The sequence below is a fragment of the Pristis pectinata genome, chromosome 29 (assembly GCF_009764475.1).
Source record: "Pristis pectinata isolate sPriPec2 chromosome 29, sPriPec2.1.pri, whole genome shotgun sequence".
Lineage (NCBI taxonomy): Eukaryota > Metazoa > Chordata > Chondrichthyes > Rhinopristiformes > Pristidae > Pristis > Pristis pectinata.
Genome location: NC_067433.1, coordinates 17,471,669 through 17,499,628, shown reverse-complemented (window position 1 = coordinate 17,499,628; position 27,960 = coordinate 17,471,669). Strand labels below are relative to the sequence as shown.

The following is a 27,960-nucleotide window of genomic DNA, read 5'->3' as shown; positions in this document are numbered from 1 at the left end:
TGTAGGCCCCAAACTGGGCACAAGTTAATGAATGGTACAGAGAGATGTGAGGAAACACAGAACATTAGAAGAACTCAGTGGGTCAGGCACCATCTGTGGAGGCAAAGGGATGGTCGACGTTTCGGGCCAAGACCCTTCATCAGGACTGTTTTTTGTTCCAGGTTCCAGCATCTGCAGTCTCCTTTGTCTCAGTGTGAGGAAATATTTCTGGTTATGATCTGGAATAAACAGTCTGCAAGGATGGTGGCATCAGGGCTTTCAAAAGGGAAATGGAGTGGTACCTGAGGGGAATAATACAGGGGGCTAAGGGGACATCCCAGGTAAATGGGACTGACAGGGCTTTTCCACAGGGAGCGGGCTTGGACTCAATGGGCTGACTGACCTCCTTCTGAGCTGTAATGGTTCTGCATGTCTATAATTTTCATACTAAGGGTTGTAAGGATGGCAAATCACCTCAGGAGGCTGTAAAAAATTGAAGTACTTCACATGAATCTACCAACATAATCAAAGACCCCCTCCCACCCCGGTCACTCTCTCTTCTCCCCCCTCTTGTTGGGCAGAAGATACAAAAGCCTGAGAACATGCACCACCAGGCTCAAGAACAGCTTCTGTAAGACTCTTGAACGGATCTCTCATACGATAAAGATGAACTCTTGATATCCCAATCTACCTTGTCGTGGCCCTTGCACTTTATTTGTCTACCTGCACTGCACTTTCTCTGTAGCTGTGACACTGTTTTTCTTTTGCACTGCCTCGATGTACTTCTGTATAGAATGAGCTGTCTGGATGGCACGCACACACGCTTTTCGCTGTTTCTTGGCACATGTGACAATAATAAACAAATTACCAATTACAATTAAAAGGACACATCTTGAGAATAAAAGAAGAAAACTTTCTGTGTTGCCTCCGCACATGTAAATGTCCTTTCCCACTGACAAATCTGTAAAGGCTCTTGATTTTTACATGAAAGATGCAGTTAAATCATCCTTTACCCAACAGCAAATTATATGAAGAGGTTAAAATGTTTCTGCTCAAAAATTCCAAGAAAAGCGATAGTGAAGGTTTAATTGAAACAACTAATTGTCCTACATTGATTTAACATCTGCTTATACTTTCCTCCCTCACTTCAGCAGGGCTGATGATGCTCAATTAAAGGGTATAATGAAAATCCAATTAAAAGACTGTAAACTGCATGTAACCACCACAGGACACCAAGAAGGTTAATTAAAGAAGAACTCCATACAATAGCTGTTTAGCAAGGTCTGCTGGGGACTTGACGGAGCTTTTCCAACTCTGTGTTTTAAATTGTTCTTCTTTCCAAATAGTTCTTGCTTTTTGTTCAGAGTGAACAGTACTTACAGCGCTAAAGCCAATCCCTTTGAGCTGCCATACCCCGATGTCTGCCGTGACCCCTCCCATTCTCCCAAGGCCCCTCTATCACTCCAGCCTCCCAAAGCCCATGCCCCCCTCCTTCCAGCAGACAAAACCCCCCCAACCACTTCCAACCCAGCCCCATACCCCAGTCCTGATCATACTTGAGGACACCCCTGTCCCACCCTACAGGCACCTGTCAAATCTCATCCTCTGTCCCTCACACCAACAACCACCCCCCCCCCAACCCCCCATTCCCAACTCTACAGATCCAGCCACAGTTCGGGAAGTACATTTTCCGTCATAGACAATGGAATGCCTCTCTGTCCTTGGGCCCAGCTAAGGTTGCAGTAGGGGGCTCACCAAGTGTTATGCCACTCCCTATTGTCAAGCCTACTTCGATCATGCATTAGGCACACTCATACTTCTGGGGACAAATTCTGCCTAGGAAATTCGGAGCACAAATGGTTCAAAAAAGAGCTTGAGTGAAAGATTTCTCTCAGGTTAGAGCAGCTCTGTTATTAGGGAATGCTCACGGAGTCACACAGCACAGAAGTTGTCCCGTTGTCCCACTGAGTCTGCACTGACTATCAAGCACCCAAAACGTTTTTGTTTCCCACAGATGCTGCCTGATCTGCTGAGTATTCCCAGCATTTTCCATTACAATTCCATTACTCATCAATTATCCAATTGTAAACATGTTCACAGGGCGTGGTTTGCCTTTGCTGTTTATTTGACATTGATTGGTCCATCTGGGCCAATGGGATTGCGCAAAATACCAAAAGAAGATGAACAAATTCTTTTCAACCAACTGGAGTCAAACAAACCATTCGACCACTGAGGTATCCCAGGCAAACCTGGGTCTGGCTTCCTAAAGCAGGAAGATTGAACAATCAGGAACAGGAATGTTGTTTTAATCCCTCCTCGCATTAGATCAGGAATGCTGCCCCCAGTGGTAGCACCGACATTGCAGCCCTAATGGTTTCAGACCATAAGGAAGGAAATTAATAGTTCATCAGACTGGATTGTTGTATGAAGAGGCCAGGAGTTTATTCATCAGAAAATGAGAGGAGATTTCATTGAAACATACAAATTTCAGCCTGGATGTGAGAAGGATGACTCCCCTTCCTGGAGAAGTTCAGAACCTGACGGTAATCTCGGGATACAGAATAAGACATTTAGGGCTAAGATGAGAGATTTCCTCACTCAGAGGGTGGTGAATCTGAGGAATTCCCTACCACATTAGTCTGTGGAGGCCATGTCCTTGAATATATTTCAGTAGACAGATCCCTAGACAAGAGCTATCAAAGGGCATGGGGTGAGAGTGGGAATGTAGTATTGAGATAGAGAATGAGGCTTGAATGGCAGAGCAGGCTCGAAGGGCTGAATGGCCTACCCCTGCTCTGATTTTCTGTTATTAATTTCCTACAATGACCATCTGCCTCTGTTTTGTTCTGCACCGTATGGTGGTGCGGTGGTTACATCACCAACTAGCATCAGGAGGCCAGGACTATAGGTCCAGAGCTGTGTTCACATCCCACCCCAGCAGCTGGGTAAATTATATTCAAGTAGCTAAATTGCTTGAATTTAAATAAATCTGGTATAAGCAGCTGGCAATGGTAATGGGCATGAAATTACTGGGCTGTTGGAAAAGTACATCTGGTTTGTGAATATATTTTATTCTGACTTATATGTGACTCCAGACCCATTGAAATGTGGACTTGTAATTACCCTCTGAAAAGGCTAATTGCTAAGCTCAAGGGGTGGTTATTAGGGGTGGACAATAAAATCTGGCCCCACTGATTACATGTACCTGATAGAATGTGTGAACCAAGTGAAATTCCAAAGCCTCTTACCCCACAAATGAGGCATCAGGGACAACGGGGTATACTTTCTAGCGGTGTCTTGTAGTGAGGACAAGCAAGGCCAGAGGTTTGGATGCCATCGTAAACATCAGCAGCTCAGCTTACGCAGTCGTCCTAGTCAGTTATGATCAGCTTGAACTTCAAATAATACATTTTGAGAGTAATTTTTGGTTCAGTTTGGTGTTTATTTCTGCTGGATGTCTGCAGAGTACTGCCATGGTTGAGCAAGGTCACCTCTGTTGGAGTTTACTGAGGCCAGAGCAGGAACTTCTACACTCAGCTCGTGTGAAGCTACCACATCTTCAACTTCATCAGTTGGCCTCAAATCAGTGGGTTCAGCCACGGAGCATCAGAAACAGGAGGAGTATACCTGCTCTGCCATTCACTGAGATCATGGCGGATCTGACCTTGACATCTACACTCCCAGACCCTCTCCCCATTACCCTTGATGATAAAGAACTCTACATGTCCCTGGGGTCACAGATTCTGAAGATTCTGGTCCCGCTGAGAGAAAAAATTCCTCCTCATCTTCATCTTATATGGGTGACCCGTTATTCTGAAACTATGTCACCCAGTTCTCGGTTCCTCCACCTCAAGAAAAGTCCCCTCAGCATCTTCCCTGCCAGGCTGTGTAAAACCACACAACTTGCTTGACCTTTCTTCGTGAAACAAGGTTTTCATTCCAGAAATCAACCTTCTCAGCTTTTTCTGAACTGCCTCCATGGTAAGAGTATCTCCCTTAAACAAGGAGGCAGAAAGTGTACACTGCTTGGCCCCTGTCAATTGTAGCAAGAAATAGGTTTTTAACCTGTGTTTACCTGTACTATGTCAATGCACTCTGTATAACCCAATGTAAATGCACTGTGTAATGAATTGTTCTTCCTTCCAAATAGTTCTTGCTTTTTGTTCAGTGAACAGTACTTACAGCGCTAAAGCCAATCCCTTTGAGCTGCCATACCCCGAAGTCTGCTGTGACCCCTCCCATTCTCCTAAGGCCCCTCTATCACTCCAGCCGGTATGCAAGACAAGTTTTCCACTGTACCTCAGTACAAGTGACAATAATAAACCAATACCAATACAACCTTTGTATCCCCTCCCTCTAATATGTATTCCTACTTACTTGCAGCACCTGAATGAAATTAGTACTGGTGAAGAGTAGTACTAGAAAAGTTGACAAGACTGGAATTTGATAAATCCCAAGGACTCAATGATCGACATCTGCGAGTTTCGGAAGAGTTGGCATTGGGTTTGTACACACATTAGTCATCATCTGTCATAATTCTATAGCTTCTGGCATGGTTCCTGTGGACTGGAAGGTGGCAAATGTGTTTAAGGAGTTAGAAAACAGGGAACTACCCGCTGTAAGGCTGTCACTAGTAGGAAAATTGCTGAAGTCTCAGAGTAGTATAGTACAGAAACAGGCCCTTCAGCCCACCACGTCCATGCCGACCTTTTTGCCCACCTCCACTAATCCCATTTGCCCGCATTAGGACTGTATCCTCCTGTGCCCTGCCTATTTGAGTGTCTGCCTAAATGCCTCTTAAATGTAGTGAGTATCTGAGTCCACCACCACCTCTGGCAGCGCATTCCAGATATCAACCACTTTCTGTGTAAAAAAAAACTTTCCTCTCAAATCCCCTTTAAAGTTCCTTCCTCTCACCTTATACCAAAGCCCTCTTGTTTTTTGATACCGCTATCTATCATGAAGGTTGTAATAACAACGTCCAGAAAAGATTACTAGGATTGGGCAGAGTCAACTTGGATTGATGAAAAGGGTATCATGTTTAACTAATCTATTGGAATTATTTAAGGATATAGCCAGTAGAACAAATAGGACGAAACCAGTGGATTTGGTGTTTTATTTTCAGAAACTGTAGATAAGGTCCCAGATAGGTCAAGGGTTGATCAATTTAAATTGCGATATAATATATTGGCATGGATTGCGAATTGGATTATGGACAGATGGCAAAGAGTGGGAATTTCCGGCTCTTCCTCTGGTTAGCAGGCTGTGACTAGTGGGGTACCGCTGAGATTGGTGTTTGGGCCCCAGCTATCTTGAAGAATGTGAACAGAGACAACATGAACTTGTGCTGATTGATGTCAATCCAGAGGAGAAGTAGAGCAAACTGTTGCTCCTATACAGCACTAATGGTGGGGAATGAATTTCTAGACAAATATTTTAAATTTTTTCTCAAGGTTAATTTAAAAGTAACACACTTTTGAAATTGTATAGCACGACTTTTGAATTTCAAATGTCTATTTAGAATCTTTCCAAATCTCTTTTCAAATCCCTTCAACGGCTTAATTTATATCATTTTTAAACTGATGGGTTTTGAAAGTCCAACAATGGGCTGTAATTCTGTTGCACTTAAATTGGGACATTCTCCCATATAGCCGGCATTAGGACTCCAGAGAATCTTGAGTAACGATTGCATGGGAAGTAGGTAATTTCTTTTTTCTTTAAGTAAAAAAGCTTATTTAAACATTTTGAGTGTCCTTTTTCTTTTATTAAAATTTTGAACATGTATCAAAATTTTTGATTCAGAAACATTTATAAATTTTAACAGCTTTGAAAGCTGGCTGAGCTGGGGAGGTGAAATAGTCAGTTATTAATTTTTCAGCTTTTCTGCATGTGGGGTGTGTTCATCCTTCTCTCCTTTCCCCCAAAACCTGACCAATTTATGTGTGGAAGGGCTAGGTGATGGAAATGAAGTCATCTTTGAGTTGCCTTGCTGGGTGTTTCCAGCATTTTGTTTTTCCTTCGTATTTGCAACATCTGCAGTATTTTGCTTTTCCTGGAGTAGGTAGGGCAGAGCCAAGGTGAAAAGTGAGTGTGGGCTGTTGACTGGATTTTTAGAGGCATCTGTGCTTGTCATTACCACCAGTGCTGGAAATCAATCTATTTCCAAGGTGGGAAGATGCATGGAAACAGATTGGAAAAGGACAAAAGATGGAAAATAGAAACCCTTAGCTGCTCACCTCTGCACTGTTGAAAATTAATGCCTTGCTACGATTCAAAGAGGAAGCTCTCACACAGCCAGATCATTAGATATATTTTAGGTAGAGATAGGTAAGTATTTGAAAGATCGAGGAATTCAGTGTTATGGGGAACTGGCACAGAAAAGGAGTTGAGGCTGGCATAGATCAGACAAGATCATATTGACTGGTGGGGCAGACAAATGGCCTACTCCTGCTTCTGTTTGCTTGTGTTCTAGTGATCTGATCGCAAACTAACTTATAATACAGGGAATCTGAAACTAAACCAGAAATGGAGGAACTATCCAGCACTTCATGCAGCATCTGTGCAGAGTTAACGTTTGGGTTTGAGGACTCTTTTCAGGCCAATGATCTAACATCACCAGTTCTAATGAAAAGTCATTGGAAATTTTAACTCTACTTCTCATTTCACAGATGCTGCCTGACCTGCTGAGTATTTCCAGTAATTTCTGTCTGTATTATAACAGAGCCATACTTAACAATCAAAGTAGCAGGGCGATTTGTACTCAGTAGAAATTGGTACATCAGCCAATTAGAACTTATCATAGTTAAAAGTATTTCTGTTGTACTGAGTTACAATTAACTCTTTTTTTTCCCAAGTGAACTCAATTCACTTTTCAGTCAGAAGCAGTGTGGGAAATTTTTATTAAGACAGCATTGCCATTAGACCCCATCAGTCTCTGACAGGGTCTGTACTTTATCACTCAACATGCACGGATTTGTGTGTCTGAGCAGCACATCTCCTGAAATTCGCTGCAATTGCACATAGCAAACTTGGGCAATTTCAACAGTCACACTGAGAGCGTGAACATCCCTGCGCAGTTTGTCACCATGATGTAAGGTCTTAAAGCAGCAGTCCTCAATGGGAACTGCTGCACTGGTAGCAGATCTGAACTGGATTCAGTGGAGGTGGATTGGGGAAGGGAGTGGGCATCTCTCATCTCTGACACAATGGTGAATGGTGGCATTGGGAGGTGAATGCCCATGGGAACCCCAAATCCAAAGAAAGAAGGTGGCCTTGCCTTGACCATGGTGCACTGATGGAGATTGGGGCAGGCACGGTAGTGTAGCGGTTAGCGTAACGCTTTAGAGTGCCAGCGACCCAGGTTCAATTCCCGCCGCTGTCTGTAAGGAGTCTGTACGTTCTCCCCATGTCTGTGTGGGTTTCCTCCGGGTGCTCCGGTTTCCTCCCACATTCCAAAGACGTACAGGTTGGGAAATTGTGGGCATGCTATGTGGCGCCGGAAGTGTGGCGACACTTGCGGGCTGCCCCCCAGAACGCTACGCAAAAAATGCATTTCACTGTGTGTTTCGATGTACATGTGACTAATAAAGATCTTATCTTATCTTAATTGGCAGTTGTCTACAGAACTGTGGGTCTGTTACTTGTACTGCGTTCTACAGTGAGGGCTTCCTCTTCCCTAAAAAAAAACCAGAAAATACTGGAAACACTCAGCAGGTCAGGCAGCAGCCATGGGAAGAGAAACTGAATTAATGTTTCAGATCCAGGTCCTGAAACGTGAACTGTTTCTCTCTCCACAGACGCTGCTTGAACTGCTGAGTGTTTCTAGCATTTCCTGTTTTTATTTCAGATTTCCAGCATCTGCAGTTCTTTGTTATTTTTGGTCTCCTCTTTCAGTGCCGTCAGGGCCAATTCATGCACTAACCTCACAGCAGCGACGTCAGATGCACACTGCATGTTGGTTGCTGCCATTGCTACCAGCCCAGAGGTGTGCCACGCAGGCAGAGTCTCCACGTCAGGCCACGCCTGGAGGTGCCAATGTATTCCCCAGTCGATTCCTTATTTCAAATCAATCGTAAAACACATAATGCATGCAGACTACATGAGTGAATATCTACAGCACTGTATGTGTGTGTTATAGCTCATGATTACAGTTATCTCATGGCCCTGTGCTTTCCAGTACAACGAGCTTCCTATTGTGTTATTTTAATAAATTCTGCTTTCCCAAGGCACTGACTCGGAAAGTACCAACTCCCCTTAACACCCCACCCAAATCCAACATCTGACTTTAACTGAAGTCGGACTGCAGGTGGTGATTCACACCATTCTTGTCAGGTCTGAATTTTTAAACTTACTTATTGGCACATAAGTTCTACCAGGCCCAGCTTCTGGCAGGTAGCAAGGAAGGCTGATGATCAAAGTGGGGTCGACAAAGGTTCAAGTGGTCAACGAACAGGGAGGCAAAAGAAACAGGGCAGTTGTTTAAGATCAATGTCTGGCATATTAAAAAATTGGACTATTTTTATTCATCTACAGAGATAGAAAATACTGCACGTTGTTCCCAGAAGAAGGGAGCACAAACTTAGGATGAGCTCAAACCACATTGAAATTATTTTTAGGTGTAGGGTTATTAGCGAGTGACCTGCATGATTGTTGCTGAAGCTGAGTCAGTCGTGAGATTTCCAACAGAGTTGGACGAACACAAGCAGAGAGTCAGCAGCAGCTTGGATGTGCTTGTACTGCTAAAAATATAACTGCTGCCCTTTCTGCTCCCGAAACATGTCAGGTCCTGTGAAATGCACCAAGCAGCTCATCCAAAACTTGTCGAAAGGACAAATGTTGGCCATTCAGCCCCTCTAGCCATTCAACGGCATGGCTATACACTCCCTCTGTGCGCCTGCACTCTCTCTCCATTCACCTGCACCCTCTCCAATCATCTGCACCATTCACCTGTACCCTCTCCATCCACCTGTACCTTCTCTCCATTCACCTGCACCCTCTCCAATCACCTGTACCCTCTCTCTATTCACGTACTCTCTTTCCATTCATATACCCTCTCCTTATCACTGTACCCTCTCCAATTACCTGTACCATTCACCTGTACCCTCTCCATTCACTTGTAACCTCTCTCCATTCACCTATACCCTCTCAATTCACGTACCCTCCCCCCATTCACCTGTATCCTCTTCAATCACCTGTACCCTCTCTCCATTCACCTGTACCCTCTCCAATCATCTGCACCATTCACCTATACCCTCTCCGTCCACCCGTACCCCCTCTCCATTCACCTGCACCCTCTCCAATGACCTGTACCATTCACCTTTACCCCCTCTCCATTCACCTGTACCCTCTCTCCATTCACCTTCTCTCTATGCACCTGCTATGCTCCCTGGGGCTATAATTTGTGCAATTCAATTATTCAATGTGCGTTCAGCACTATATCACGTGGCTGGCACACAATGGAGGACAAGCATCCATGCCTTAATGCTCCCGGTCACTAGTTTAAACTATTAATTGAGTGTGCACGTACAGCATTCTGTGGCAGAGGATTCCTCTCTCCTCTCACCCATTGCAGTAAGAAATGTTTCCCAATTCTTTCCCAAATTTTGTTATTTATCCTTTTCACTTCTAACTCTCTCCCAAAGGTGAAATAAGTTCCCTCTATCCTAAAAACCTCAAACAGATGATTACATTTGTTTGTTAGGCGACGTATAATCTCTCCTCAGTGTCTCATGTTTGGAGCCTTGGGGTGAAGCTGTGCTCCACTCCTTCCAAGGCTAATATATCCTTTCATGCACGGTACTCCAGTTGTGGTCTAACTAGGAGGGTTTGTACAGCTAACTCATCTTTATGTTCTGTGCCCCCGACCTCCCCTCCTCCATCCACCTCAGTTATAAAGGGGAGAAACAAGAGACAGTAGATGCTGGAATCTGGAGCACTTAAGGAAGGGGAAGTCGGGAGAACACGCACCAGTCCTCATTAAGGGGTTAGCGGTGGAAAGGGTGAGCAAATTTTTGGGTGTCTATCAAGGATCTATCCTGGGCCCAACACATTGATGCAATAACGAAGAAGGCACACCACCGGCTCTACTTCATTAGGAGTTTGAGGAGATTTGGTACGTCACCAAAATCCGTTGCAAATTTCTACAGATGTACTGCTGCCGCAAAACAACAAATTTCATGACGTATAAGTCCATGATAATAAACCTGATTCTGATTCTAATTCAACAAACAATCTGGAGGAACTCGATGGTTGAGCAAGGTCTGTGTGTCCGGATGCAGGGTTTTAATCCCAAATGTCGACAATTCCTTCCACCCCCACAGATGCTGCTCGACCAGCTGAACTCCTCCAGCAGATTGTTTGTTGCTTCAGTTATAAAAGCTTTCCATTAACTGCTGTGACTTTTTATTTAATAAAATTTAGTGAATACTTAAAAAATTAAATTAAATGCTTGTACCTTTCAGCAGCATAAGTGGAGGAAGAAAATATCTTATCAGTTGAGTCGGGGATCTACCATCAGTTCTCATTGTCTTCATTGACCTGAACACTTTCTAGCATCACAGAAGCTGCCTGACCCGCTGAATACTTCCAGCATTTCCTGTAACTTATTATTCTTTGTGACAGATTCATTACTTTTTCATCGATGGTGAATTCCCCAGTGTTGGGGAATCAAGAACTAGAGGGCATAGGTTTAAGGTGAGAGGGGAGAGGTTTAATCGCAATGTGAGGGGCAACATTTTCATCCAGAGGATGGTCAGTAAATGGAATGAGCTGCCTGAGAAAATGGTTGAGGCAGGTACATTAATAACATTTAAAAGGTACTTGGATAGGTATATAGATAGGAAAGGTTTAGAGGGATATGGGCCAAACATGGGCAAATGGGACTAGCTTAGATGGGAATCTTGGTTGGCATTGACCAGTTGTGCCCAAGGGCCTGTTTCCATTCTATATGTCTCAATGGCTCTATGATATGTTGATGTCCAACAATCCTGCCTGTCCCTTATTTAGAAAGTGCCCCAACCTACCTATTTTCAGTCCAAACACAGCAACTTTTCCTGAACTCCTTCTGAAACAGTTCTGCCCACTTACCAAGTCCGTTTGTCATTTAATGATCGCATGAAATTTCAATGTCCATAAACACATCCTAAAGACCATGGTTCCTCCAAGTGTTACCAGCTTCTCACCTGTTCAATCTTCTTTTGTTATTTCACTAATGCCAATCATTTGATGTTTATGAGGATTTTTAGATTTTCTTTTGAGTTTCTTACATGTAGAAAGAAGCCACATGTCTGTTTATCTTTCACGGTAAAAGTTATTTCCAATGTCTCCAATAGATTGTCAGCTGCAACAGCCTCTCATAAATGCAGTGTCAATCATTGTCTGGACTAAAGCTTCACTTTTAACATTACCTGCTGTGAATACTGGGAATTACTATTTCACTGGTAACATGAAACGTGCTACGAAGTAGTGTCAGCAAGAGTGACACTGCCTCCATTGTTGTCACGTCAGTGTTCCATCAGTGGTGTTATACAGGGATTTTGTCACGCGTTAATCAAACATCCCAAACACTCTGCAGCTCGGTTAACACAACTGGGTGGTGCAGCTAGATCTGCTGACTCCCAGCTGCAGTGATCGCAAGGAAGGTGCGCCCGTGTCTTTACTTTCTTAGGAGGTTCGGCTTGTCACCGAATAATCTACCAAACTTCAACTGATGTACTGTTGAAAGTATCCTGACTGGTTGCATTATGGGCTGGTACAGTAATTTAATGCGCAGGATCGTAAGAAGCTGCAGAGAGTAGTGGACTCTGCCCAATACATCACGGGCACATCCCTCCCCACCATCAGTAGTATCTACAGGAGGGGCTGCATCAAGAAGTCAACATCTATCGTCAAAGATCCCCACCATCCAGGCCATGCCATCTTCTCGCAGCTACCATCGGGCAGGAGGTACAGAAGCCTTAAGTCCCAAACCACCAGGTTCAAGAACAGTTACTTCCCTTCAACCATTTGGTTCTTGAACTAACCGGCACAACCCTAATCACGAGAGTTTAGTGACGCTATGACCATTTTGCACTAAAATGGACATTTTTTCTGTTCTAATTGCATTCATTTTCATAAAAATTGTTCATAATTAATGCTTAATCTATGTTTTTCTTGTGAATGTTGTGTCTCTGATGCTATGTGCCTGTGATGCTGCTGCAAGTAAGTTTTACATTGCACCTGTGCATACATGGACTTGTGCAGATGACAATAAACTCAACTTTGCCTTTGACCTGGCTTCAATCCTGACCTCCGGTGCTGTCTGTGTGGAGCCTGCACGTTTTCCCTGTGACCACGTGGGATTTCCCTGGGTGGTCTGGTTTCCTCCCACACCTAAAGCCGTGCGGGTCAGAAGATTAATTGTGTGCTGGAAATTGCCCCTAGGCGAATGGTAGATCCTGTGCAGAGTTGATGGGAATGTGGCAGGAATTAGTGTGGAATGGGATTGCTCCGTGATGTGGCATAAACTGGATCGGCTGAACTGTGAATTTTAAACCTAGCCATTCAGAACTGCAACGCAAACACATTGATATAATGTTAGTAAGGGAAAAAGTCACCGGGAAACCTATTTCAGCAACAACGCGAGTAACTTGTTCTGTTGTTTTTGGATAAAAATGTCTGAAGTGTGTCACTTATTTGGGGTTTAAAGTGATCGTTAATTTAGCAAATTAACATTTGCAGTGTCCAGCACCAAACCAAACCAAACCAAACCAAATGCTCTCCATTACCATAGAAGGCTCCAGCCTCTAAACCTGCACTGCACTTTCTCTGTAAGTGCAACACTATATTCTGCATTATGCTTTTTCTTTTTACTACCTTGATGCACCAATAATAATGAACAAAAATAATTTTAATGATAGAATTCAGCCGCTGTCAGATCATGACCTCGTATCTCTTTCTTATTCCTTATGAGCTACAGCCCTTTGATAAAGCAAATCAAAGGAATGTCTGTAACATCGGAACAAACTTACCAAATTAGAGATAGTTTTCAGAACTCCTCTGAGACTCTGGGTCAGCCCTCTTGCATATACCAAAGAAGCTTTTACCTTCAATTTTATCTTTTCTCAAGGCAAAGTAAATAAGTGTGTTAAATGATTTCTCCTTGCTTTGCAGTCAGGACTTGTTTGCCCAGGCATAATACATTTCAAATGGCACGTCCCGTGATATTTCTCATCTCTGGGATGTGGACAAAACAGACACACTAGTATCTCCCAATTTCTATTCATAGGCCACATATCATGCATAGATTATATAAAAATAATTGACTTTGATTAAACTCCTATATAGGATCGTGATTTCTGACGAATTTCTTTCCAAATGTGAAATAAAAGCAGAAAATTCTGGACACTCTCAGCAGCTCAGGCAACATCTGTAGAAAGTGAAGCAAACACAGTGCTGGAGGAAGTCAGCGAGTAGGGAGACACCTTTGGAGAGAGATGGACAGTCGACATTTCAGGTCAAGACCCTTCATCTGGTTCCATGCTCCACCCTTTTGTACCAGATAGCACCACCTGCAGCCCTTTGTCACCTCCACCTTTCACCTTGCAGTCTCTGTCACTATGCCCACTCTTCCCTCCTATCCCTCCGATCTGCCCATCACTCCTCCTCGCCCGGATCCACCTATCGCTTGCCAGCTCTTATCTAACCCCTTCCCCTCATTTCTTTACACTGGCTACCTCCCCTCTATCTTTCAGTCCAGATGAAGGGTCTCGACCCGAAATGTCGACTGTCCATTTCCTTCTATAGGTGCTGCCTGCCCTGCTGAGATCCACCAGCAGCCTGTTACTCCAGATTCCAGTATCTGCAGTCGCTTGTACCTCTCGGTGGAAAGAGGAACAATTAAAGTTCCGGGTCTGGGTGAGGAAGTAAAGGGTTAAGAAATTGTGACCGTACATATAACTAATGAAAAAAATACCACACACAAAGCCCCTGACTCAAGACCAGGTGGTAATTACTGTGTCCAGGACTTGATTGTAAACCAATTATACTAAACAATGAGTGTGATGTTTGTCTTAAACAATGAGTGTGATGTTTGTCTTTGTATCTTAGGCGCCCCGATCGAAACTGGTGCAGCCTCATTGTTTAAGTGTGTGACAAGGACTGTATAAATTAATGTCTGCCCCTTTGTATTGTGGAGACCTCTGATAAAGACTCTGAATGAGTGTTAGAGGAGAATTCTCCCTTACAGTATACTGCTAATAAACACGGTTTAACAGAATTGATCCGTGGCACTGTGTGACTTTGCAGCAGGCAGGAGTGGGAACTTAAATTGGGATAACATGGGGTCCTTCATCACTGCATTGGGCACCTGCAGTTTCTGGATTTTTTTTCTCCCAAATGTGTTTTCTTAATTTATTTATGGGTGTGGGTGTTCCTGGGAAGACTAGCATTTATTGCCCGTCCCCTGGTGCCCTTGGTCACTGCGTCGCTTAGTTAAACATCAGTAACACTGGTTGGCCTGGAGTCACCTACAGGCCAGATTAAGGAGGGAAGATTTCCTTCCATTAACCTGCTGTGTTTTTATTCCCAGTAATATGGTGACCATTAGTGGGGCTATTTTTTCTTTAAGTAACTGAACTTGAATTTCCTGGTTGCCATGGTGAGATCTGAATTCCGATCATCTTGTCAAAGCCTCTGGATTACCGATAGCAGAAGAATGCTACTGTTGTTTATGTAGCGAGGTCCCTCCCCCAGCATCACCCTAACCTTTGACTTATCCCGAAGATCGTATTAATAGATAGACCACCTCTGCAAAAAGAATTTCTCATATTTCGCCTGATATGTAAGTTAGCCCATCAGACCATGGAGTTTACATCACCTCTCAGAGTAATCCCATCCCCCCAATTATTCTCTCCAACATGCCAATCAACTGCCCATAATTCTCTCACCAGCCACCAACACTAGGGGTAATTTACTGGAACCAATTAACCTATCAACCCAGACACCTTTGGCATGTGGGAGGAGGTGGAGCTTTGGTGGAAACCCAAACAGTCATGGGATTCCAGGAAGACACATTGCTTTCCTGATGCCAGCATCCTGGAAGTCACGGAATTACTGCATAGCATCCTTAAGGGAGAGCGTGAAAAACTAGGTTTAAGGTGAGAGGGCAAAAGTTTAAGGGCGGGACCTGAGGGGCAACTTTTTCACACAGAGGATGATGGAACAAGCTGCCAGCCGAAGCAGTAGAGATGGAACGACATTTGGACTGGTTCATGGATAGGAAAGGTTTTGAGGGATATGGGCCAAATGCAGGCAAATGGGACTAGTTCAGGTCAGCACACATTGGTCGGCATGGACAAGTTGGGCCAAAGGGCCTGCTTCCATGCTATATAACTCTAGGACTCCACACAGACAACACTGGAGATCATGACTAAACCCAGGTCGCTTGAACTGTGAGGCAGCAGAACTGCCTGCTGTACCCTCTCTGTCAGGTAGGAATGACTATAATAATAGGTAAGGTGTTTCAGATGTACAGGCATCTAATTTTGCACACAGTGGAGATAAGGCTGAGGTATCTAAGGCAGTTTTAAATAATTATTTAAATTGAAACCTTACTGAGTAAAGAATTCTAAGGTAAACTCAAAGGAGTGGAAGAATTTTGATTTGTAAGCCTTCCGAATGTTTTTGCCAATGGGAAAAAATAAACAAAAGGTTCAAACACACCAAGAGAGTAAACCAAAAGGGATGGAATAAAATGAGATTAATGAACTAAAACTGTGTTAATAATAAAAGCAGGGGAAATGTTCCATGTTAAATTTAAACAGAAAATTAAAGCTGCGCCAAAAACAATGAAAATGAGAAAAGGCATTTTCTGGCTGAAATTAAAATTTATCTGCAGAAGTTGAAAATGAATTAAAATAAAGCACATTGCACTAAATTGACAAAATCTAAAAATGACATCAGCTTTATTAAAAATCACTGAATGGAAGTAGAAGATAATGTAACAAATGGAAAAAGATAAAAAGCAAAGAATTCATAACAGAATGAAATGAGGCTATCAATTATTTTAATACATCCAAATGGATCTGATAATATTTTTCATTATGTTATGAATATCTGAATTACAAGAAACTAAAAGCTATTATTTAGGATGGTTACTTCAATTAGAACTTTGATTGTTGGATTTTGTCTAATGGGCTAATGCACTGAAACTGGATCTAATTTGAAAATGAACCCTTTTGTTTTCAGTAGGTCATGGATTTTACAATTTGTGTACCAAGTGCACCTTGCTAGTGCAGACTACTGCTCACCTCATCACCATGTTTTTGGGAGGAAGGGAAAGATGTGGATGCTGAGCTCCAGAAAGAAGGGTGAAAATAGGGGAGTAGAGTTTTATATTGAACAAAGAAGTGTTCGTTGGAAACAAGGAATGAAGTAAGCCAGAGAATGACGGTTACAAGTGAAAAGGTTGAATAACCGACTAAACCTTGGGGAATGGAAGACGTAGGCAGGGATATCTGGCTGGAGGTAGGGTAAAGCGAGCTCAAGAAAATGTTTGCCGTAGAGTACCTTTTTCTTCCATGATCTCACTGAGTCAGGAAGATTAGCAGACAACTTACTGACATTCTGTCAAAGGCATTCCAAAATTAAATGTTGAAATGTTCATGTAAGCAAACTGTACACCTGAGTGACCTAAACCCAATCCTCATAATGGGTTCTCTTAGGCTTAGGTCAGGAGTTGGGATCTGGCAGTCAATACTGAAGCTAGGACCTGATAGCTTGTGTGATTGCGACTTGTACTTCTGTGATCACATTGTTAATTCCTTCCGTGGGTCCCCTGCCCATAGGATATTGCAATGCTGACAACAGAGATGAAATGTCATGACCTTGAATTTTATGAGAGCTTCTCTCAAAGCTTTACCTCTGAGTGCCTCAGGGTCCAGTGTCTGACCAAGCTGTTCTAATAAATCCGCTCGCGCTGCATTTTTCTTGTGTTTTTTACCATCGTAGTGTTGTTGAGCCATCATCGGGTTATTAAACCAAGCATTGCAGAGCTGACAGAACCTGCCCGAGTCTCTCCTCTGTCTTGGTGGGTTTGTTATTGAACTGCGACTTGAGGGAATCTGCTTTGGTTCTGCAAGAAGGGAAAGAAAGGAATTAAGAGGGGAAAGATGTCCCTTGTGTTGCAGAGTATGATTGACAACTCAATAGATGCACATTTCTATCAATCAGACATTGAATTAAACATTATATTAATTGTACTCTCTGGTGGGTGCATACATTCAGTTTTGTTTGACAGATCTCATGTGGGATTTATAATGTTTGCCAAGGAATTTTTTTCAATTCTCATTTCATCATTTCTATCAGTAAAACATTGCTGATTTTTATATTACAACATATCCTATACTAATAAAAAATTCAGAAGGACTTCCAAGTCAACATTTTCATCACAAATCATTTTATTTTATTTGCACATCAACAGTTATCATTCATTTACAACCTTAAGGTAAAAATTTCATCGACTCAGACTTCAAATAGTTTATGCTCAATGACAGGTGGGTCCTTAAACGTGGTCCCTCTCCAAAGCACACTAGCAGTGGCTGCACCTAGTTTTAGCATGTTCTTTGCAGATAGTCCTGGATCTTAGAGTACTGGTTTGCAGCACTCATTAAAGCTCATTTAGCTGTATTCACTAAGGGCCCGATAAGTTGTAATAAGCATTCACTGTTCATGTACAGTAAAGCTTTGATAATCTGGCATGTTCAGGACTTAGGTGGTGCCGGACTGGCTGATTTTCCGGACTATTGGATGTTGTTTCTATTAAAATCCCAACGCAGTTTGAATTCACTTATTAGGGTAATTTTTCCAGTGAACGAGGCGAGCTTAAAGGAAGTGTGGGAAATGGGGCTCTGGCGAGTAGAAATGGAGCTCGGGAGTTGTGGTCCCAGAAAATGGAAAAGGCACTTAGGAACCGGGGCCCTGATAAGAGGAAGGGACTACAGGAACTAGGGGCCCAGTGCAGCACAGATACATCACCTGGTGAGCTGGAAGCCAAACCATTGGAATTTCCAAATGGTCAGATAGCACTTGGTGATTGGTTTATTATTGTCACATGTACCGAGATACAGTGAGAAACTTTTGTTTTGCGTGCCATCCAGACAGATCATGCCGTACATAAGTACATCAAGGAAGCACAAAAGGAAAACAAGACAGAATGCAGAACAGAGTGTTGCAGTTACAGAGAAAGTGCGGTGCAAGCAGACGATAAGCTGCAAGGGCCTTGACGAGGTGGATTGACAGATCAGGAGCTTTACTGTACGTTTTATAGAAAAAGATGAATGGAGATGGCCATTGCAAGTCGGATGGTTCAGAAATCACTTTACATTAACACATCCCCACTGGAAATATGAACATTTTTATAAGTTTTGGCTTGTGTAAAAAGCTATGATGAGAGATGGGTTCTATCCCAACCAAAAGGAAAAGTGGGATGCAAGACGTGAGCAAGAGAGAAGGCTGGATGGAAAGCAGCTGAAAGGCATGAGTGAGCACTCACCATCCGCTGGCCAAAAGAGGTGAGACATCCACCGTTAGGAGAGCCTATACAAATGCTGGGAGGATTAGGAGTGGATGCTTTATCCAGGGACTCCAATGACATTAACCAGACACTTGTAGAATCTCATCAGACTGAGGAACAGAGTGAACATCACCATATAGCGTTCAAGAACCAGGACTGAGTTAACCCTTTCTGTTAAGGGCACGGGGGGGTGGAAATAGTTCATTTATCTGGTGGCAGAATGCAATATCATAAGCTAGACCTTTTACCAACCCCAGCTGCAAGTTCCCCTTCCCCATTGCTTCGTCATCACGGGTCTACGTCCTGGAACTCCTCCCCCAACATGGTGGGAGTACTGCAGGAGAACTGCAGGAGGTCAAGAAAGCTCATCAAGGATAATAAACGTTGGCTTTGCCAGTAACACCCACATCCTGTGAATAAGTTAAAAATTAAATCAGCCTGTGGTACACCCAATATCCTGTATGTTAAAGAAGGTGATCAAAGTTGAGTTTTGGGGAAAAGATAGGCTGAGGATACAAAACATACCTGCAAGAAATACTTTCAGTGATATTGGTAAAACAGGCAGAGGAGAAGTGAAAACCCTGACATGGAGGCAATCTGAGGAGAAGCTGAATTAGTAACAAAATGACAAACTTTTCAAGTATTCTCAAGGAAAGATATAAGATTTCTTTATTAGTCGTATGTGCATTGAAACACAGTGAAATGCATCTTTTGCGTGGAGTGTTCTGGGGGCAGCCCGCAAAGTGTTGCCACGCTTCCGGCACCAACATAGCACGCCCACAACTTCCTAACCCGTACGTCTTTGGAATGTGAGAGGGAACCAGAGCACCCGGAGGAAACCCACACAGACACGGGGAGAAGGTACAAACTCCTTACATACAGCGGCTGGAATTGAACCCGTGTCGTTGGCGCTGTAATAGTGTTACGCTAACCGCTACACTATATTATTTTAATGGTAATCCAAATGGAATTAGTGTCTTTAAAGTAAATGAAACATTGGTAAAAGACAGGCCACAACACTGCAAAAGAAATAAAGCTCGAGAAATGGATGGCACCTATTGTTCAGTGAGATTTGTAGGTCACTGATGCCAGTGAATGCTGGCCATGAATTTATACCTTGGTAAAATTATTGCAATGAGTCCTCGGAGAAAATTTCAGCAAAATAGAATTGAAACCACAAATGAGCAATGTTATTATTGTGAGAAATAAAAATCAAACAATGAAGGTGGCAAAGTCAAGAGCAGACTGCGTAGAGGTCGTCAAAATCATGAAGTGGTTTCATACTGAATGTGGAGAAACTGCTCCAAGATTGGTGGAGAGAAAACACAAATCAACAAAAGAACACAGACAGCAGGTCTTTGTTATCCATAGAGGGTGGTGGAAGAAGGTATAATAACGATGTCCACAAGGGACTTGGATACAAATTTGTTCGGGTTGAAATTTTTGGGCTTCGACGACTGTGGGGATAATTAGGTGGTGCTTTTGATAACCAGATGGGGGCAGCATTGAGTCAGAGGTTCCCTGCTGTACTGATGCATTCCATGACTTTCTGGGGATGATAATGACTTGGGTGGGTTGATGAAGATGCTGAGGAGGAGTGAACGGGGTTTGATGGGACTGCAGGCTGTGCCTCTGTGTGGCTGCGATGTAATGGTGCCTTTAACAGGAAAAGCAAGTTAGAATGGGGGGGTTGGGGGAGAGAAGGACTCGACTTTGCAAGCGTCTGGAATGGTACTTCAAAGTCACACTACGGAATTTTCTGTGAGGCTCCAATGTAGTGACAACTTGCCTCAAATGGGGCCCAAGCCCACTGTGCATGCTTAAACAAGCATTACAGGGCTGGTGGAGCAAGTCAGTGGGGCCACAGGCTGTGGAACGGGGCTGTGCTGTGGAGGACCATGCCGAGCGGATGTGGCTGGGGTTAGACTGGAATAGGTGAGGAAGGATTGGACAGTGGCACTGGGGACAGGGACTATCTCCTGGCTCAGCTCCAGCTACTCGGATATGGAATGGGAGCGTCAGCCACTGCTGTAGTTTCATCATGTGACACATCATGTAAGATAAGATAAGAGAAGATATCTTTATTAGTCACATGTACATTGAAACACACAGTGAAATGCATCTTTTGCGTAGAGTGTCCTGGGGGCAGCCCGCAAGTGTCGCCACGCTTCCGGCGCCAACATAGCATGCCCACAGCTTCCTAACCCATACGTCTTTGGAATGTGGGAGGAAACCAGAGCACCCAGAGGAAACCTACGCAGACACGGGGAGAACATACAAACTCCTTACAGACAGCAGCGGGAATTGAACCCGGGTTGCTGGTGCTGTAATAGCGTTACGCTAACCGCGACACTACTGTGTCTGCCCATGTGATGACAGATCTGGGAGCAGAGCCAATCAGAGCAGTCAATAGTAAAAGGGGAGCAGGCATTAACTAGAAAGTCCAACTCAATCAGTAAGCAACACCGAGTGGAAGCAGCTGGACACTGTGTCCTGCCTGGGTAGAGACCAGGTTGGGTGGAGACCCCTTTAGCCACGAATGAAGTAGGTTGGACCTTCTAGTTAATGCCTGCTCAGCCATTACTGTCAGCTGCTGTGATTGGCTCTATTCCAGGATGTGTCATCACATGACTCACCGTGTCAGATGTAACAGTCAGATCACATGGTGAACCTGCACCAGTGACTGACCCCCATTCAACATCTGAGCAGCCAGAACTGAGCAGGAAGCTACTCCTGACCCTGCCTCCAGTCAAACCTCTGGACTTGGGCATCAGTTTCAGCAGGAACAACAAACAATCTGCTGGAGGAACTCAGTGGGTCGAGCAGCATCTGTTGGGGGAAAGGATTGTTAACATTTCGGGTCGAAAGCCGCATCAGAACATCACGGGAGCTCTGAGGTTTCTACTGCCCTCCAGCTCTTCGACCACATTCAAACCAAGACTTGTTACTACATCACTTATCCTCTAGTCCTGATGCAGAGTTTCGACCCAAAACGTTGACGATCCCTTTCCCCTGACAGACGCTGCTCGACCTGCTGAGTTCCTTCAGCAGATTGTCTGACGTTGTTGCTCCAGATTCCAGCGTGTGCAGTCTCTTGTGTCTCCAGTTCCAGCTGTGAACTTTCACTACAGCCACAGTTCTGTTCCCACCTCACCCCCCAGACCCGGGAGCTGGGGGATTACCTCCACAGGGGCACTGGTACTTGTAGTGGACAGCAAGATCTGACCCCCTGGAATTTGTCTCCATGGCCAGTTCGATCTGTGGTCTCCAACAAGAATGAGTCGAACCACCTTCCCTGACTTCTGGTGGTATTACCATTACTGAGGTCCCCACCATCAATATCTTGGGAATTAACAGTCACCAGAGACTCAACTGGACCAGCCACATCCTGTCTAGATATATCACGGCTTGGTATGGCAACTGCTCTGCCCAGGACCGCAAGAAACTGCAGAGAGTTGAGAAACCAGCCTCCCCTCCATGAACTCTGTCTGTACCTCTCGCTGCCTTGGTGAAGCAGCCAGCATATCAAAGACCCCACCCACCCGGGTCATTCTCTCTTCTCCCCTCTCCCATTAGGCAGAAGATACAGGAGCCTGAGAGCACGTACCACCAGGCTCAAGGACAGCTTCTATCCCACTGTGATAAGAACTATTGAATGGTTCCCCTATACGATGAGATGGACTCTTGACCTCGCAACCTACCTTGTTGTGTCCTTGCACCTTATTGTTTACCTGCAATGCACTTCACTGTAGCTGTGAGACTTTACTCTGTACTGTTATTGTTTTTACCTGTACTACCTCAACGCACCCTGTACTAACTCAATGTAACTGCACTGTGTAATGAATTGACCTGTACGATCGGTACGCAAGACAAGTTTTTCACTGTACCTCGGTACAAGTGACAGTAATAAACCAATACCAATACACAAATTCTTGACTACGACAGTAGGTCAGAGGATGGGTACCCTGCGGTGAGTGACTCATCTCCTGACACCCCAAAGCCTCTTCACCATTGAGGCTTGTTTGTGATGGAACACTCTCCAATTCTCTGAATGAATGCCCTGGCAACACTCGAGAAACTTGGCTATGTCCAGAATGAAGCTGCCTGGTTGGTTGGTACCCCAATATCATTCACAACATTCCTTCTCTCCAGTAGCTGTGCTCTGTACCACCCACAAAACCCACCGCAGTTACCCATTTCTGTCGCCAAGGTCAAGGGCACCAGGCGCAGGGGAGCACCACCACCTGCAGGTTCCCCTCCAAGTCGCACACCATCCTAATGTGGAATTATATCACCAGCCCTTCATCATTGCTGGGGCTATGTTCTGGAACTTCCTCCCCAACAGCACCATGGGAGCACCTACATCAGGAGCACTACAGCAATTCGAGGAAGTGTCTCTCCCCCAGCTTCTCAAGAGCTGTGTGGGATGGACAATTAATGCTGGCCTTGCCTGAACAATGTATAAGTAATTCATTGGTATTTGAAGACAGAGTTATCTGCAGAGATGCGTCCTGAAGGGACTCCTGGACAATCCAAGAAGGAAAGAACCCCTAATGACCTTGTAAAACACAGAAGCAGTTTGCATAAGTTATATGGTTGCATCATGGTCCGGTACGGCAATTCAAATGCACAGGAATGTAAGAAGCTGCAGAGAGTAGTGGACTCTCCCCAATACATCATGGGCACATCCCTCTCCAACATTGGTGGTATCTACAGGAGGTGCTGCCTCAAGAAGGCAACATCCATCATCAAAGATTCCCAGTGTCCGGGCCATGTCATCTTTTCGAAGCTACCATTGGGCAGGAGGGACAGAAGCCTGAAGTCCCACACCACCAGGTTCAGGAACAGCTCCTTCCCTTCAACCATTCAGTTCTTGAACCAACCGGCACAACCCTAATCACTAGAGTTTAGCAGCACTATGACCACTTTGATCACTTTGCACTAAAATGGATACTTTTTTGTTCTAACTGGGTTCTTTCTTGTGAAAATTGTGTATAGTTTATGTTTAATTTATGTTTTTCTTGTGAATGCTGCTTATCTGATGCTATGTGCCTGTGATGTTGCTGCAAGTAAGTTTTTCATTGCACCTGTGCACACATGGACTTGTGCATATGACAATAAACTCGACTTCGACTTCGATAACTTACATCAAACATGAGCATGTGACAACTAGCAAATAAAAAAACACTGTAAAATAAAGCAGAACACTTGTATGTACTGAATGTTTTTGATAAGATTCTATCGTGTAGCACACAAAAATGTTGGGCTGCCCACAGTGGTTTCTGGCCCGTCAAGTCTGACAGGGGACAATGGTAGCATTTTCATTACAGTCCAGGTACTGCAACACACACACACACACAGACAGTCTATCTGTAACAAGGTCTCTGGAGATACCTTTCAACCAGTCCAAGTATCAACACCGATATACAGACGTTAAAATAGTTGCTGTCTTTTCTTGTGTTATCTCAGTGCCAACTCTGCTGCGACGGTGTACAATTAATGCAGAATACTTTTTGGTGAATGTTTTTTTCCACAGAACAGAATGGGGATGGAAATGTTTGCTTCAGCAAGTTTGACCTGGTCAGCTATTCCTCCATACAAACCCAGGAAAGAATCTCATTTCATTTTCCATTCCCATATCAGCTATCTTTGCAGGGTGCTTGGTTACTTTGCTATTTTTAATTTTGACAGCCACATTCACATGGATATAAGTGCTACGGTATCACTAAAAGTTTTATGCTGGTGCAGTGCCATACTTTAATTGAGCTCACAGTTGTAAAAGCATCCAATATTTGCAGTGTGCAGCTCCAGTCATAGATCCAGAGCTGACACAATGGGGAGGAATGATATGGATTGCCTTGACAGTTTTGCTTAACTCCTGTTGGAAGGCAGATTCCCACTTTCAACAGAAAATGCAGAGTTAGGGAATTAAGGTGATTACTCATTGAGTGATGGTAACTGAACAGATCTGGTTTGATCCGAATCACAAAGACCTGCCTCAGAAGAGGCACAAACGCAGAATGACAGGATATCCTGCATCTGTATGAGAATGTATACCCCAGGTTACATAGGTGTTCCGTTCCCAAGTACTGTCCGCATGGCTACACACATATCGCTCCACATACACTTGCTATAATTCTTTCATTTCATTGAGTAATCATCTGAACACTACCCATAATTAAACTAATGGAATATATAACTGTATCCAGCAATTCATGAATACCATGAAGCATTTTAATATTATTATTACTGGCTTGAAGAATGCTTTAAAAACGTACGGGAGAATTTGCATAAAGTCTCATTTTCGTAAGTCGGGTCATTCGTAACCCGGGGAGCCCCTGTGCATGTAAATGCAGCAAAAGTGCAAATGCAGCACATCTTTGCTCTGCACAGGAGCACATGTTCATGGGGTGACATCTGGCCACCTTCACAATTTGGAAAGGAAAGAACCTCTTTCCGAACCTGAAGAGCTGGGAGTTGTGCCAACATCTGGCAGGTGGTTATTTTTCTTTCTCATGTGAGAATCCTTGACTAGGCCGGTATCTACCGCCCTAGAGAAGGGAATGGTGAGTCACGTTCTCGAACAGTGGGAGTAACAATACAATGGTGTGGAGACCAGCAAGGGTCATCCACATTGGTGGGTCTGGAGTCACATATAGGCCAAGGTATGGGCGGCAGATTTCCCCTGGAGACCAGTGAACCAGATGGGCTTTTAACCATGATCCAGTAGCTTTGTGACTGCAGTTACTGAGGTCGCAATTCCAGATTAGCTGATTAAATGAAATGAAACTCTACAGCTAGTATCGCAGGGTCTGATCTCAGAACGGTGGATCTTTGGGTGAGTAATTTAATGATTCCAGGTTTAACCCCAGACCCCTACCCAACAACCAACATAGAACATAGAACAATACAGCACAGGAACAGGCAATGTCTGCGCCAAACGTGATGCCGAATTAAACTACATCTTTTCTGCCTGTACATGATCCGTATCCCTCCATAGTCATGTGTCTACCTAACATCTGCCTCCACCACCACCCCTGGCAGCCCACTCCAGGCACCCACCACTCCCTGAGTAAAAATGCTTGCCCCGCACAATTAGGTAGAATATTTCAGAGTAAAACTGGCTTTGAATCAAAATTTAACACTCATTTTGTTTACACTTTGGGGCAGGCAATAGAGCTGCTGCCTCACAGCTTGAGTTACCTGGGTTCGATCCCGAGCTCCGGTACTGTTGTGTGGAGTTTGCAATTTCTCCCTGTGACCCATGTAGGTTTCCTCTGGGTGTTCTGGTTTGCTCCTACATCAGAAATTGTGCGGGTTGCTAGGTTAATTGGCTGCTGTAAATTGCCCCTAATATGTAGGGGTGTGGTAGATTTTGGGGTGAGCTGATGGACGTGTGGCAGGAATAAAATGAGTTAGGATGGGATTAGTGTAAAAATGTACAATGTGCAGTTCTGGCTGACCCATTATGGGACGTATGCGGAGGCTTTGGAGAGGGTGCGAAAGTGATTCACCAGGATGCTGCCTGGATTTGAGGGTATAATTTGCTTTGGTTTGGACTACCTTGCAATGTTTTCTCTGGAGCGGCAGAGGCTGAGGGGAGACCTGATAGAAGTTTATAAAGTTGTGAGAGGCACAGGTAGGGGAGACAGTCAGAACCTTTCTCCCAGGGTAGAAATGTCAAATACTAGAGGACATGCATTTAAGGTGAGGGGGGGGAAAGCTTAAAGGAGATGCGTGGGGCAAGTCTTTTACACAGAGAGAGGAGGGTGCCAGGAACCGGCTGCTGGGGGTGGTGGTGGAAGCAGATATGACAGTGGTGTTTAAGAGGCTTATAGATAGGTACATGAAGAGGCTGGGAATGGAGAGATATGGATCATGTGCAGGCAGATGGGATTGGCAGGCACGGTAGTGTAGTGGTTAGTGTAACACTATTACAGCGTCAGTGACCCAGGTTCAATTCTGGCCGCTCTCTCTAAGGAGTTTGTACGTTCTCCCCGTGTCTGCGTGGGTTTCCTCCGGGTGCTCTGGTTTCCTCCCACATTCCAAAAGACGTACGGGTTAGGAAGTTGTGGGCATGTTATGTTGGTGCTGGAAGCGTGGCGACACTTGCGGGCTGCCCCCAGAACACTCTACGCAGAAGATATATTTCACTGCGTTTTTTGATGTACACATGACATTGTGAGCTGAAGGGCTTGTTCCTGTGCTGTACTGTTCTATGTTGCTGTTCTATGTTCAATGTACGCTTGGTAGTTGGCATGGACTCAGTGGGACGAAGGGCCTGTTTCTGTGCTGTACATATGATTCTATGACTCACTCCCGATATTGAACCATTTGGGCATTCCTGTAACCAACAAGCTCAGTACACGCCGTTTTATTCTGGTAGATGGAGAGTGGGAGAGGAAATTATCCCTAATTTATTTGAAACCCATCTCTCAGAACTAACAGGAAAGGCAGATGAAAGATCATTAACCTTAACATTAAATCTGTTTGCTTCCACAGCCACTGCCTGACCTGCCGACTAGATCTCCAGCAGATTCTGTTTTTGTTTTAGAAAAGGCTGCTTTCATCTGATATTTCTGCATAATCAATAGTCAGACAAATTAATTCTTTTGTCTGAAGGGATATCATTAAACGGAGTTTCTCTTTCTTCCTCTGCATCAATGATGACATTGAATAATTCATCGAATGGTTTTGAAATGTGCTTTCAATATAGCTACATAATATGCTGATTTTGTCAACACTAAACCAAAGGACAATTGGAGGGCTACAAAGAACCTGGGGGACATTGAGAACGACCCACTGTGGGTTGGGAGGGGGGCACAAGATACTAAAGAAACAATTTAATAGAAGATGAAATGACAAGTCTGTATCGTGCTGGCCAGCAGCTGGTGGTTCTGTAGGGATCAGCTGGATGTCAGTCACTCTCAGCTCTGCTTGCCTGCAGGATTCAGCAGGTGTGTGTGAGCTGGAGATCAGAGGTGCCACTCCGCACTCTTCCACTGGACCCTACACTAACGGGCACACCACCTCACCTCAGCATTAGGCAATCCCATAGCCAACCTGCAGGAAGGTGCAAGCATGGGCAAATGCTTGAGTTTTTAAACCTTACATTGGTGATTGTTTAAAGTTATTTGCCACTAACAATTAGAGTTGTTTTTTGTTACAATTTTCAAAGCAATTTTTTAATCAATTAGATCTTTTTGATGTGGTGGTTGTTCGGTTAGTTAGCTACTGTAAATTACTACTGTAATGCTAGTGCATATGGGAGAACTGGGGTAGTTAATGGGCTTGTGTGAGAGAATAGGTAACAGGGAAATAACTGGGGGTATAGGATTGATGGGATTGCCCTGAAAGTTGGCAGGTACTTGATGGGCCAAATGGCCTCCTTCACTGTTGTAAGGGTATATGAGAACTTTCATTAATACCTC

The 27,960-nt window shown here is 44.1% G+C and overlaps 1 protein-coding gene across 1 annotated transcript in view; it reads right to left on the bottom strand.

The window, feature by feature from the left end:
* The window catches only part of LOC127584172 (zinc finger matrin-type protein 4-like), a 175,822-nt gene that overhangs the window by 34,350 nt on the left and 113,512 nt on the right, over positions 1-27,960 (bottom strand). The window contains exon 5 of the mRNA XM_052040752.1: positions 16,877-17,089. Within this exon, the coding sequence (XP_051896712.1) occupies positions 16,877-17,089 (213 nt within the window). The remainder of the gene's footprint in view (positions 1-16,876; positions 17,090-27,960) is intronic.